Source organism: Ammospiza nelsoni, chromosome 20 (genome assembly GCF_027579445.1).
Source record: "Ammospiza nelsoni isolate bAmmNel1 chromosome 20, bAmmNel1.pri, whole genome shotgun sequence".
Classification (NCBI taxonomy): Eukaryota; Metazoa; Chordata; class Aves; order Passeriformes; family Passerellidae; genus Ammospiza; species Ammospiza nelsoni.
This window is the reverse complement of record NC_080652.1, coordinates 1,376,052-1,389,261: the sequence shown is the minus strand read 5'-3', so window position 1 is coordinate 1,389,261 and position 13,210 is coordinate 1,376,052. Positions and strand designations below refer to the sequence as shown.

Below are 13,210 nucleotides of genomic sequence, written 5' to 3'. Positions count from 1 at the left end.
GGTGCTTGGAGAGCGTCTGCAACGACCTCTGCACAAGCGTGGATGGCACTGGGAAGGGGACCTCAGCCAGCAGCAGCTCTCAGGGCGTTGCTTCACCCCCGAGAGATATCCTGTAGGGACACATGGGATAGAAGTGGCAGCGGGGACAAGTGCCAGAACTGCCTAACACTGCTTTCTCTTTGTCTGTCTATTTGTGTGTTGCAGCAGTATCACCCCACTGACATCACCGGCCAGCTCAACCTCTCCGACCCCTCAGTCAGCACTGTGGTGTGACCTTCTCCCCGAGGGCCATCAGTCCTTGCCCAACCCAGTAGGAAGGCACAGCCAGGACTGCCTTTCAAGGGACACTGATGGGTTCTTCTGGGTGAGATGGGAGGAAAGCATCCTTCATCCATACACGGTGACTCCATTGTATATCTCCCTCCCTTCCTAGGCCTGCTGCCATGCTCGTGCCCCAGGAAGCACGGCAGAACCAGGACAAGGTTTGGACTTCACTGTACAGAGATAATTGCTTCCAAACAGTGCCACAATGATCAGAATGGCCACTGGCTGGCTCCGTGCAAGGGGAAAGGACTGCAGAAGGCACACGGTGCCTGCTCTCCCACGGTAGCAGGGAAGAGCTGGTGCCAGACCACAAACCCGTGCTTAACCTCACAGGCTGCAGCCTTCTGAGCACACACAGCCCCTCAGACGTGTGCTCCACGTCTCCCACCACCTGGAGGGCTCCACAGTCCTGCGCAGCCGGAGCAGCCAGCTCCCGGTGTGGCAGGTTGGGCACATGTTCCTGCTGTGCCCAGAGACCCTTCTGTCTGCTGCAGGGGCTGGAAGATGTGTGCTCTGCTCCTTGCAGGGGATGGACACTCCTCCCTTTTCCCCCACCGTCCCGTGGCTGTGACTCGGTTCCCGTCCGTGGTCTGGCAGAGCAGGAGAGCTCCCTCCCTGCAGCCCTCGCCCCTGAGCTAACCGCGGTACTCCGGAGCCTGGAGTGCCGCCAGCCGAGACGCCGGCTCCCACCTCTCCTGCACAGAAACATCCCCAGGACCTGGCCACGGCCAGCATGTAGCACTCACACAGCAGCTCTCCTGGCCAGGAATTCTCCACGGGAAATGGCTCTGGATGGTTGCACTGACCTCTACCCCAGCTCCACACTGCCTCAGCACCAGCAATGCAAGGAGAGATGCTGCTGGCTGGTCCCGGCTCGCTGCGGGCCCCCAGCCTGTCTGCACGGCCGGGGCACCACGGCCAGCGCTGGCGGCTCCCCTGCCACCCTCACCTGCAGTTCAGCTTGCCAGCAGCTCCCGCGGCTGCCCTGCAGCCCCAGCTCAAGGAAAGGTGGAAAGCAGATCCCAGTTCGGGAGAAGGAACAGAACGGGCCGGGCTGACCCCGTCCCTCCCCGCACCGTCCTCCCCTCGGGCCCGCATGGGCACCCCGAGCATCCTCCCCGTGGGCAGCGGGGTGAGCAGCGTCTCCTGCCAGCAGAACACCCAGGGGCAGCGTGGTGCCCACGGACTGCCCTCCCCGGCCCCAGGCTGCCCCCGCGGGCAGGATTTCACATGGCAGCTGAGGTCTGTGAGCATCGTCCCACCGACTGCTGTGGCTCCATCATGTTCATCTAGCTCCAGCTGAGAAATCGGACCCATCCTACTTTATACGTCAATGTTACATGAATACCAAGTTTTTGCAAGAGCTCAGTAAAGTCTAGACTGGATCATGAAGTGGTTTATTCCAGAACTGTGTGCCTCTTTCTGTCTCTGACCTCTGGCAAAGCTGGCGGGGAGCCCTGTGGTGAATCAGAGCCTCACCCAACCCTGTGGCAGGGTCTGCAAACAGTGGAGGGACAGGAAGGGATGGAGAAACCAGGAGGGAGAAAGGCCAGGGGCTATAGAGGAGACTGGGAGGGAAAGGGCATCCCCACCCTGGGATACTCAGGTGCCAAAGAGCCTGCACAGCCAGGGTGGTGCACAGGCCCTGCAGCGAGGGGATGGGGACAGCATGGAGCTGTCCAAAACACCACGGCAGCTGGCCCTGTCCCACCTCCATCCTGGGGAAAACTGTCCCCTGCCACTGTGGGCTCCCTCTCCTGGGAGCCAGCCTTTGGGAACAGGGGATGGACTGCAGGGATGAGGGCATTGGGGAAGTCCCCACACACCAGCCCATCCACAGGAAGAGATCTCCAAAATAGGAGAGTTCCCCAGGGCTGAACTGAGGAACATCACCCACCCACAGCATCTTCCCTTTGTGCTGAGACCTCCAGCCCAGCCTCCATGGGGGCTGAGCCTCAGGACAGTCTGAGGGAAGGAGCAGAGATCAGGTGGCTGTGCAGGATGACAAACAAGGTACCACCTCCAAACGGGAAGCGCAGGCCTTCCTGAACCTCTGAACCTCTCTAGAGAGGGTCTGGGAGAGCTGGGATTGCTCCTGGGGCAGGGCTGGCAGCACTGGAGCAGCAGCTGCCTCCAGCAGCTCCCTGCCAAGTCCCTGCCCCACAGCAGGGAGGAAGCAGGGATGTGGCCATGTGGCAGCACATGGGGCTGGCTTCTCTGTTAAAAATAAAAACAGGAGCAAGCCACTACTGAGGTGACACCTGGTTTATTCATGTGTGATTCACTGAACCCTTGCCAGGAGCCTGCTGAAGGATGCTCTGACTCCTGCCACAGCCCTGGCAGGTCCCAGCTCTTGCAAGGGCAGGAGATGGAGTGGACAAGGCTGGTGGTCACAGCATCTCATTGTGGCTCTGATCATCTTGCAGTGGGTAAGAGGTCAGGCCAAAAAGGGGTCTTGTTTCTCCTTGAAGGGTGTTTTTGTCACCTCAGCTTGTGGCTTTCTCGTGGAGCTCAGCTCCAGATCCTTCCAGGCCATTTCCCAGCAGGCTCACTAAGCATTTCCAGCCGCACTTCCACAGGAAAGAGGAGTGAGCAGGGCAGGGGCAGCCCCAGCCCTGATTTGTGGGTGATGGGGGTGAGGCAGCAGCCAGGGCTGCTGTAAAGGGCCCCTGTAAAGGGCTTGTTTGTCCCTGCTCCCAACCCTGAGCTAACCCCACACCTTGGCTGGGGATGAGCTGTAGCCTAGGGAAAAGCTATTGAGGGAGAAACTACTGTAGCCTCCCCATCCTTTGGCAGCTGCTCTGCCCAACCACAGCCCTGGCAGCTCAAGGCTCTTCCTGGCCCTCACCCTAAGCTTCAGCCTCACCCTAGACCTTGATTGTTGGCTGAGCCATCTCAGCACCAGCATTCCCGACTCAATGGAAAAAACTATCAAAAGGAGCTTTTTGCAGCCAGCCCTGTCCTTGGGCAGAACACTGACAGGCCTGGGGTGGTCTGACAGCCCCACGGAGGCTTTGCAATGCTCCAAACCACCCAGAGATCTCCAGTGCACCAAAAGCCACACAAACAGCTCTGGGGTACCCTAAAAGGAAAACAGTGCCTGCCAGAACACGGAAGCCAAACATGGCATTTAGGTGGAGTTCTGAGGGCACAGAAAAAAAGCACTGAGGCTGCTGGGGTCACTGAAGGCAGTCAGAGGGTGCAGGGGGCACCAATAGGCCCAAGGAACAAACTGAAAGGCACACAGAGGCCCCTGGGCTGCACCAAAAGGCAAATGGTGACTCCTGGGGTGGCCTGAAAGGCACCAAGAGAATGTGGTGTGTCCTGGGATGCACACAGGGACTCCCAGGCTGCACCTAAAGGCACAGTGAGGCACATGGGGCATCCTAAATGCACACTGGGGGACTAGGCAGCACAGGGGGCAGGACAAGGGGAGAAGGATGCCCCCAGGAAGGGGATATGCAGATCTGAGGGTGGCCCTGGGGCCACACTGAGAGCATTTTTGGTCAGCCCATGCCCCTGCAGGGAGCTGAGCTGGAGGCTGCTCCCCCCTGGCAGAGGCAGCTTGGCACCATCTTGGGGGACTCTGAGAGAACCCAGAGCGACTCCAGGAACAGAACTTCCTCTGGCTGCTCTACAGGGACGAGTCTGCAGCAGGTGGGTGCAGGCAGCTGGAGAGGGGCAGGGATGGAGCCCAGGCTGCCAGGGCAGGGCCTGCTGGGCCCCTCAGTGCACCCTGCAGACACGGGGTGTCCTCCAGCAGTGGGACTCCCGGCGCAGGCTGTGGTAGAACACGACCAAGGAGCCCAGGAAGGTGCAGAAGAAGATGCTGGCCAGGAAGGAGAAGGGCCCGATGGTGAAGAAGGCGATGTAGTGCTCGGGGGACAGGGAGGTGTCCTGGCACTGCCTGAAGGACTCGTCCCCAAAGGCCATGATCGGATACTTGTTCAGCTGCTCTGGAACTCTGCAGAGGAGCAAATTCTTCTCTGGAAGAGAGAGAGAAGCAGTGCTGGAGGGCACACTGGGCAGCTGGGAAAGGCAGGGGCCAAGGACAGGGGGATAGCAGGGCTGCATGGGACAGATGGCACCAGGGCAGGAGGACAGGGGCCAGCGTCACCAACATCACCCGTGTCAGGGTGCAAAGAAGGGGAACAGTGAGCTTCAGGAGTCACCTGTGTGGGATGAGATGGGATGGGATGGGATGGGATGGGATGGGATGGGATGGGATGGGATGGGATGGGATGGAATGGAATGGGATGGGATGGGATGGAATGGGAGGTGGGCACAGTGCTGGAGGGGGCATAGGAAGATGGGTTTGGGCAGGAGGGGCAGGCAAAGGGGAGGGACTGGCTCCCAGAAGACAGATGTGGGGAGCAGTGAGCAGCCAGCCTGGAGATGCCACAGAAGGTCCCAGCCAGAACAAGTGCAGTCACACATCCGAGCTGGAAGCGAGCAGGAGGGGGCAGCAGTGGTGGGAGAGACTTTGCTGGCAGAGCTGTCTTTCAATGGGGCTCGTGGGGGAAGAAATGCAGGATCAGAAGCAGGTTGATGAAGGCTTTGGGGAAGGGGCTGAAAGCATTGCATCCTGGATGGACCAGCGGTGATGTGCACCCTGGGTGCATGGGCTCCACTCGCCCCACCAGGTGCCATGTGCAGGACTGGTGCCACTGCTGGGGCCAGTACTGGGTGCCTGTCCCTGGGACATTGGCAGGCAATCCCTGCTGCTGACCAGAACCAAAATGTGGGCACCAACTGAGACCCAGCGGTGTATCACCCGAGCAGACACAGGAGCTGGCATGACCTAAGGACAGCTTTGGGGAACCTCACCCCAAGGGCACTGACAACCCAAGCCCCAGCCAGGCGGCAGCCAGGGTGCTGGGTCTGCCTCAGCCCTGGCAGGGTGACCAGGCAGCATGGAGCGGGCGGGGGCCTTGGGGACACAGCGTTCTGGGCACTCACCTCGCACTTTGTCCCTGTTGCGGCGGAGCCAGCGCCAGAGGGGCAGGATGCTGCAGCTGCACACCCAGGGGTTGTCCTGCAGGAGAAGCGCCTGGAGCTGGGGCAAGGCTCCCGGCACCCCGGGCTCCAGCTGCCCCAGCCTGTTGTTGGTCAGGTCGAGCGTGGCCAGGCCGGTGAGGGGCCGGAAGGTGTCGGGGGTGAGCACGCTGAGGTGGTTGTGGCTCAGGTCCAGCGCCTGCAGCGCCCCGAGCCCCCGCAGCGCCTGAGGGTGGATCAGCTCCAGGCGGTTGTGGGCCAGGCTGAGCAGGCGCAGCCCCGGCAGCGGGGGGAAGGAGCGGGGTCCCAGCACGGAGATGAAGTTGTGGGCCAGCCGCAGGGTGCTGGTGTTGGCCGAGAGGCTCCAGGGCACCTCGAGGAGGCCCCGCTCGCTGCAGTCCGCCTCTCCCGGGGAGCAGCGGCAGGCGGCCGGGCAGGCGGCCGGGGCCGGCGGGCACAGCAGCAGCAGCAGGCCCAGCACGGGGCCGGGGAGCCTCCAGCAGCCCATGGCTGCCCCCGAGGCACAGGGGGCTTGCTGCCCCCTCGGACAGGCTCCCTAGAGCCCCGGGCCGTGCTCAGCCCCCCGGCCCTGCCCGGTGCCCTCGGCGGAGCCCGGCGGCGCTGGCTGGAGGGGCCGGGCTGTGCTCGGCTCCCGGCTGCCGCTCGCAGTCATCCCCTGCTCGCCCGGCTGCAGACCTGCATGGAGCTCTGCTCCCGGACCCGGTTTTCCTCGGGGTGGAGCTGCCCTTTTTTCAGCAAATATTTTTACTATGATGCTTGCCCTGCAAGGTGTGGAACCGTGCCCACGTCCCTCCCTCCCCCAGGCACCGCTCCAGCCAGGTAAGCAGCCAGCTCTGCGTGGCCTGGGATTAACTGCTTGTGTGTGCTGCCGGCTGGAGAGCTGGAAATCAGCAAATCCAGATCCATCTCTAAGCCTCCATTCTCCCCAGAGGCATCCCCCACGGGCATGCTGCCTCAATAGCCAGGTACAGAGGGGTATATGGGCCCAGGACCCCCATAAGTGGCTGAGTTACCAGGAAAAAACATAACTGAGACAGAATCATATCATTTGAAGGTTTTAGCCCATCTTATGTGCTGTCCCACCACGCCCAGGGGCCCTCAGTGTGGAGCTGTGCTGGGAACTATGGCCCACCCTGCTGAGCCCAGCCCTTGCCCAAGCCCTGTCTGTCCTACAGGAGACCACCAGCCCTGCCAGCATGAGGAGGGCTGGGGTTACATCCCATGGGCACCTTCCTCCTTCCCAGGAGGGGAACAGTCCGTGTGCACACGCAGGGTGACGCAGGAGCCCCCAGTGAGAAGCATGGCAAAGGTGACCTTGCCAGGCTGCAGCCACCCAAAACTGGTTTGCCCTCTCCCCGGCATGGCAGTGCCAGTTCCATAGGGCTCAAAGTCTGCCTCCACCCTGTTTACACCCTCTCTGCCCCAAAGCCACCCAAAGCCTGGCTGCTGAAGGCTGGGCTGCTGTCACCTCCCAGTGCCACTGCCCCTGGCAGAGCTCAGTGAGGACTGGGCCACCAAGGGACATGGCAACACCCCATCCCACTTACAGCCAGAGGGGTGCCCAGAGCAGGGACACTCTCCCCACTCACACCCAGCAGGACCCCAGTGGCCATGGTCCCAGAGGAATCCCTGTCCCTTTGTCCCACGGCCAAGGGGCTGGATGGGCAGCAAGGCAGGGAGGGCACAGTTGCACCCCAGGACAAGACTAGGATATTCCCAAATCTGGGACAGAAGCAGCAGGCAGAGGATTTATTAATAGCATCCCGAGGAGCTTTGGTTTGTTTATCTATCCTGCAGCAAACTCGCTTTGCTGCATTAATCCCTATCTGGAAATAATTCAGAGGAATCCACCAGCCCAGCCCAGCCCCAGGGCAAGGGCACAAACCCAGTGCCGTGTGCAGCTGCAGCCCCAGCTCATCCCATCTGCAGCCACAGGCTGTATGGAGACCTGAATTTTGAGGGAGTCCTGTCCCAAAATGCTCTTCCTCTGCAGGACCTTCATTGCCCACTCCCTGCATCCATCTGGAATCAGGTGAGAAGTGCAACATTCATGCAAAAAAATAACTCAAACCACTATTAAAAGCAAGGTCATTTCCAGCTTTTGTGCACAAAGAGCCCAGGAGGCTGAAAAGCCTGAAAACTCAGCTCCTCTGGAAGCCCCTTGCTGTCACCCTGATGGCACATGGCAGGAGAGCTGTCCCTGCCAGGGACATGGCCAGACATCATCCCATGCTTGCCTGGTGTCACTCCTGTTCTCCATCCACTGGCTGCACCCCGCTGCCATGGCACGTTGGGGACACGTGGGGTCCTGAACCCCAGCAGTGCCACCTCTGCCCTTTTCCACCTGCTGGCTGTGCTGGGGGCCCTGGCACTGCCCCTTCCTGGAGCATTGGGACCCAGAACCACACAGGAGGAGCCCAGGGCCCTGTCCCCAGCCAGAGCAGCGCCCACCAGTGCCCTGCTCCCCCTCCACGATGCCCCTCCTGTGGTTCTGGGCTCCACATGGGATGTGGCAGCACAGGCTGCTCCCAGCAGCTGCTCTGCCCCGCCAGCTCGGGTGCCTGTGCCAGGGGAGGAGCCCCCAGGGCACAGCACTGGACACTGGCCCTGCAGCCAGCATGCCAAAAGCATTCCCAGAGAGATGGAAGGGATGATCCCCTCCTTCAGGGGCTGGCTGGGAGCAGAGGGACATCCACGGAGGAAGGAAGCAAGGCCCAAGCCCCCAGAGGGGCTCTGGTGCTGGGGGGAGGCAGGGAAGCAGGGACATGGGCTGTGGGACAGACAGCCATGGGTTTGGTCACCCAGCACTGCGGACCCAAAGGTGCTGGGCTGAGCACAGAGCTGCTGGCGCCTCTGCAGGGAGGGGTGGGGTGGGCCCTTCCCACACTCCTCCCAGCACCCACTGCTGCGTCTTTGGGGAGAAATGGAGATAGGAGAGGAGGTGCCTTGCACTCAGTGATAGCTCTTATCCATTCCTTGAAGGCTTTAATTTCTCGCACATTTCTTGCACATAATTTCTCTCCCAGGTAATAAAAGGTTCAAGGCAGGACTCACATGTAATTTCTGCACCATCTGCCCTGGGGCACACCAGGTTTGTTCTTCTGGGAACGTCTCAGCTGGGGCTGTTTTATGGCAGGTGACACCAAGTGGCAGAATTGTGCATGAGCTCTGTGCAGGGTTGGGTGCTGACCACGGCTGATGGAATCCTCTGGCTGCAGCCCTGCCCCAGCACAGGGAATATCCAAGCACCAGGACTGCCCAGGAGGCACAAGGTCCCTGCCAGCCCAAGGGAGGCACAGGCTGGGGTCCCTGCTCAGCCCTGAGGGGGTTCCTGGTGTTGGGCTTTTGCAAGAGCTCATAAACCACATGGAAAACAGATGCAGAAAATGAGCCCTGAGGAAGAACTGCAAGAGCTGCGCAGGCAACACCAAGTCCTGGCCAAGAGCTGTTTCAGTATCACCCTGTGCAGCCCAGTGCTTCCAGTTGGGCCCCTGTTAACCCAGACCAGCTGCCTGGGCTCTTGTCCTTGCACCCTGGTGTGGAGTCAGGCAGGGAAAGCCATGCAGGCAGCAGGGCACAACTGGAAAAACAGCAGCAGGGTTTGTGTGTGTGTGTGTGTGTGTGTGTGTGTGTGTGTGAGGAAAGGGTCAGGCAGGAAAAGCCAAACCTGGCATGAGCCACAGAGCACGAGGCCAAGCAGGAGCTTCTTGAGCTCAGCTCTCCTCCCACAGCGGAGCAACATCCGAGGTTTCCTAACAACTCTGTCAACCTCAATTTCAACCGTCCTACGATCCCAATGCCAAAATTTTTCATGCAGTTGGCCAGGAGAGCAAACACTCCCAGCACAGCAGCCCAGCAGGGCAGGTCACGTCTCCCCCACCCACAGGCAGGGCTTGCACCGGGCCAGGATTGCCAGCAAACAGGACCAGGATGCGCAGCCCAGCAGGAGCAAAGTGTCTTTAATAGGCCTGGACCTCTCAGGGTGCTGCACACAGCCCATGGCATCGCTGTGCCAGGCCCCTGTCCCCTGCCAGGCGGTGCTGGGTGCCACTGTCCTTGCTGCAGGGCCACATGCTCGGGGGAACAGAGCATGAGCCAGGCTGTGCTCAGGGCCAGGGAACGTCTGTGATGGCTGGACCAGGTTTCTGAGCCATCAGCAGGGCAGACGGGCAGGATGAGGGGGTGGTAGCGTCCTGATCCCCCACTGCTGCACCACAAATCTGGACAGGACGGGCAGGAAAGCCGTGCCCAGGCTGAATCCCTTCTGGGCTGCCAGCACAGCCGCACCCTGCAGTCCCCAGCGGGTCCCAGAAGCAGTCTCGGGCCGGCCCGGGGGCTCAGCTCTCGAAGGCGGCGGTGACCCCGCAGCACAGGCACAGCCGGCAGCAGCCGCGCCGGGGCAGCAGCGACGGGGGCACCGGCTCTTGGCACAGCCCCGCCGGCTGCTGGGTCACGGGCGGCTCCTTGCCCGGGCCCTTGGCGGGCAGCGCGGCCGGGCTCCTGCCGGCGCCCCGCGGCTGCTCCCGGTCAGCCTTGACGGCCAGGAAGGTGGCCAGGTCCAGGTCCAGCATGGTGACCCCTCCGCGCGGCGTGGGCGTGTTCTGGCGGCACTGCGGGCACGGGATCCAGCGCTGCTCGTTGCTGACCGCGTCCAGGCGCCTCAGGCACGCCTGGCAGAAGGTGTGCCCGCAGTAGAGGCGCCGCGGCAGCCGCACGCCCAGGTCGTAGGAGGAGTAGCAGATGATGCACTCGACGCGCTGGCTGCCCCGGCTGGGGGTGCGCGAGTGCGCCCCGACACTCGGCCCCGAGCCCTCCGCCCGGGGGCTGCCACCGGCCTGCGACATGCTGGGGAGGGGGAGAGCAGCCGTCAGGGCACGGCCGGGGAGGGGCACAGCGGTGGGATGCCAGCTCCGAGTGCCCCCACACGTGGGGAGGTGGGAGCAGCAGGATCCCCGTCCAGCACCCTGCCCGCTGCCTGCCATCCCTGCCAGCCCTGCCCGGCAGAGCGGGATGCTGCCACTGCAGTGGCACTGCCACTACATCCGTGGCATGTCCCAGTGCCACACCGGGAGCTCTGCGGGGAACGGGGCTGGCCAGATCTCAGCAGCCTGCTCAGGGTGCAGCCTGGGGCTGGGGGAGCAGGGAGGGAGCAGGAGTGAGGTGGCTGGCTGGGCTGGGGAGCAGCACTTGGAGACCAGGCAGTGGCACAGCCCCGGGCTGTGCTGGCACAGGGGGTGGCACCAAGGCTCGTGGGGAGGGGTCTGAGGGGACCCAGCCTCATCTCAGGTGGGGTCTGGTACACACCAAAATGTTTGTAAACTTCTCCTGGAGCCCACCAACACTCTGTTCCTTCTCCTCGGGTGACCTCAAGTGTGTTGGTGCACACGGGTACCCCTCTCTCCCCTCCTCCCAGTTCCCCCATCCCTACCTGTCCTGAGATGCCTCCCAGGGCCTCGGGGTTGGTGGCAGAAGGGCTGTGCTGTGCCGGGGGCTGTGGCAGTCCCGTGGGGAGCATCGGGGGGCTGAGCTGCCAGCCAGGTCCCTGTGGCTGCCCGTGGCCGTGGTAGTGGGCAGGGGCTCACCTTTCAGGGACAGCTGCTATTGGATCTGCTGCAGGGAAGCCAAGCCCGGGAGATTGGGTTACAAGCACCTGGGTAACAACGACCTCTGAAATCTAAGCCCAGGAATGGTCATTAACCATCAGCCTGTGCTTCACTGACAGAAGGAACCGTCCCTGGGAGGCCAAGGAGCTCTGCGTCCACCCTGGGCAGAGAACTTGGATGTCGTCTGGACCTGGGCAGCAGCAACGGAATCTTCCATGTCCTGGGCCACCCTTCAGGGCCAAGAACATCCGGGCAGACGTCGGCCAGCAGAGACCCCCTGGCACTGCAGCATCCCCAGGTGCTCCGGGCTGGGGGCACAGCTGTGACAGGAGCGGGGGCACGGTGGGGTGGCAGGGCTGGCACTGCTGCAGGGACACCGGGGCTCTGGCAGTGCCCACGCGTGGGGTGTGGAGCCTGGGGGTGACTGTGACCTGCCCTGCCCTCCATGTGGGGCTGCAGGCTCTGGGGGCTCTGTTACCAATGCTCAGCGTCAGGCTGGGGATACCCCAGCACCCCACAGGGACACCTGCAAGGTGCAGGACCCAGGGGAGGTGACAATGCCAGGGAGATGCCAGACTGTTCCCACAGCTGCCCAGGCTCCAGCAGCAGAGTCCCAGCCTTGGCATGGAGGGGCTGCAGACTGAAGAGGGAGCGTGGTAGGGGGACAGGTCCTGAGCTCAGGATCCTTTGGGACGAGAGCCCATCCTGGGGGACGAGAGCCCGTCCTGGAGGCAGGGCAGGAGGGCCAGGACAGGCCGGGCAGGCAGGAGCGTTCCCGCGGGCAGCAGCTCCCTCTGCCGGCGGGAGCGGGCACGCAGACAGGCAGCGCCGCCGCCTCACCGGCAGCCCTCGGGCCACGTTCCCAGCACTGCTCAGAGGCAGAATTGGGCATTTTGGAAATGAAGATCCCCACGGGGTCACTGCAGAAGGGCTCAGCTCCTGACGCTGGTGCCTGCGAGCGAGGAAGCAGCTGCGGGAGCAGGGCACCCCTGGGCACACACCCCGACCCAGGAGGGACCCGGCCCTGCCATGGGCTGGGTGTGCCCTGGGTGCCCAGGCAGGGGGTGGCACCCCATGGCAGGGTTTTGCCTTCCCATTGCCAAGCCAGTGGCAAACACAGGCGGTGGGGCCAGTTTGGGACAGGGCTGTGCCAGGGAAATTGGTTCTGATCAAACCCGTTGGAACAAAGGCCACGTGCCCTGGGCGAATCAGGATCCAGCTGTGTGGGATTCCAGCTGTGCCCTGGCATGCTGGGGTGCAGCCCCTGGGTGCTGGCAGCCAGGGCAGAGCTGGCTCCTGGCAGGCTCAGCGTGCTCCTCCAGGGCCGTGCAGGTCTGGGGCTGTCCCAGGCTGTCCTTCTGCCACCCAACACACAGCGCTGGCCTGGCTCAGCTGCCACAGGGACAGCAATGCTGCAGTCCCATGGGGGCTCTGCCAAAAAACTTCTGTGGGTGAGAGGGCTGGGCTTGGCTCTGTGCACAGCCAGGGGTGCCCTGGCACTGCTCAGAGGCAGTGACCCCTTGGCTGCCTCTCCTGCTCCACACACACACCCACACACCCACACACACCCCCAGGCGTCCTGCCTGCCCTCCTTCCCCCTCCAGCCCCTGCCCATCAGCCCTCATGTCCCTTCCTGATGCCAGCAGAGCTCTGTCCCATTGAGGGGCTGTGCCCAGCTGCCCTTGGCCATTTCTGCCCCTTGCTGCGCACCCCAGCTCAGGACAGGTAGGGTTTGGAGCAGGGGAGCCCTTGGTGACAGGGACTGTGCATCTGCCACGCTGACACCAAGGGCACCACCAGCCCTGCCAAAAGCCCACCTGGATCCAGGAACAGGGAATGACAGAACCATTAAGGTTGGAAATTATATTTTAAATCATCAAGTCAAATATCAACCCAGCAGTACCACGTTCACCACTAACCTATGTCCCCAAGTGCCACATCGACTCATGTTTTGAACACTCCCAGGGATGGTGACTCCACCACGGCCCTGGGCAGCCTGTGCCAGGGCTTTACAGCCCTTTCAGTGAAACGTTTGTTCCGAATATCCAACATATCCCCTGGCACAACCTGAGGCCGTTTCCTCTTGTCCTGTCACTTGTTACTCGGGAAAAGGGACCAGCCTACACCTCCCGACAGCTCCTTGCAGGGAGCTTTGTGGAGCAATAAGGAGTCCCTGCAGGGAAGGCAGGTCTGCAATCAGCAGACACACATGGATGGCAAACGTGTTTCCCTGTTCCCAGGATCATCCGCGGGCTGCAGGGACCTTC

At 62.2% G+C, this 13,210-nt stretch overlaps 3 protein-coding genes across 11 annotated transcripts in view; 1 reads left to right on the top strand and 2 right to left on the bottom strand.

The window, feature by feature from the left end:
* Nucleotides 1–1,732, top strand: part of GRIN1 (glutamate ionotropic receptor NMDA type subunit 1) — a 40,523-nt gene extending 38,791 nt beyond the window's left edge. For 8 of the 9 annotated variants that reach the window (XR_009419774.1, XM_059486314.1, XM_059486309.1 and 5 more), the window contains one exon: nucleotides 205–1,732. Coding sequence is in view for 6 of the 9 variants with exons in the window: in XM_059486314.1 (XP_059342297.1) it covers nucleotides 205–273 (69 nt within the window). In the remaining 3 variants the exon portion in view is untranslated. The remainder of the gene's footprint in view (nucleotides 1–204) is intronic. The other variant, XR_009419775.1, reaches the window with a different exon arrangement.
* An 844-nt stretch (nucleotides 1,733–2,576) lies between these two features.
* LRRC26 (leucine rich repeat containing 26) lies at nucleotides 2,577–5,909 on the bottom strand. The gene is made up of 2 exons (XM_059486534.1): nucleotides 5,284–5,909; nucleotides 2,577–4,310 (listed from the first exon to the last, which is right to left on the bottom strand). Exons 1-2 carry the CDS (start codon nucleotides 5,825–5,827, stop codon nucleotides 4,051–4,053), a joined length of 804 nt encoding a protein of 267 aa, XP_059342517.1. The 5' UTR covers nucleotides 5,828–5,909; the 3' UTR covers nucleotides 2,577–4,050.
* Nucleotides 5,910–9,677: 3,768 nt separating this feature from the next.
* On the bottom strand, nucleotides 9,678–10,184 carry RNF224 (ring finger protein 224). The gene has a single exon (XM_059486688.1). It carries the CDS (start codon nucleotides 10,182–10,184, stop codon nucleotides 9,678–9,680), a length of 507 nt encoding a protein of 168 aa, XP_059342671.1.
* Between the last annotated feature and the right edge of the window lie 3,026 nt (nucleotides 10,185–13,210).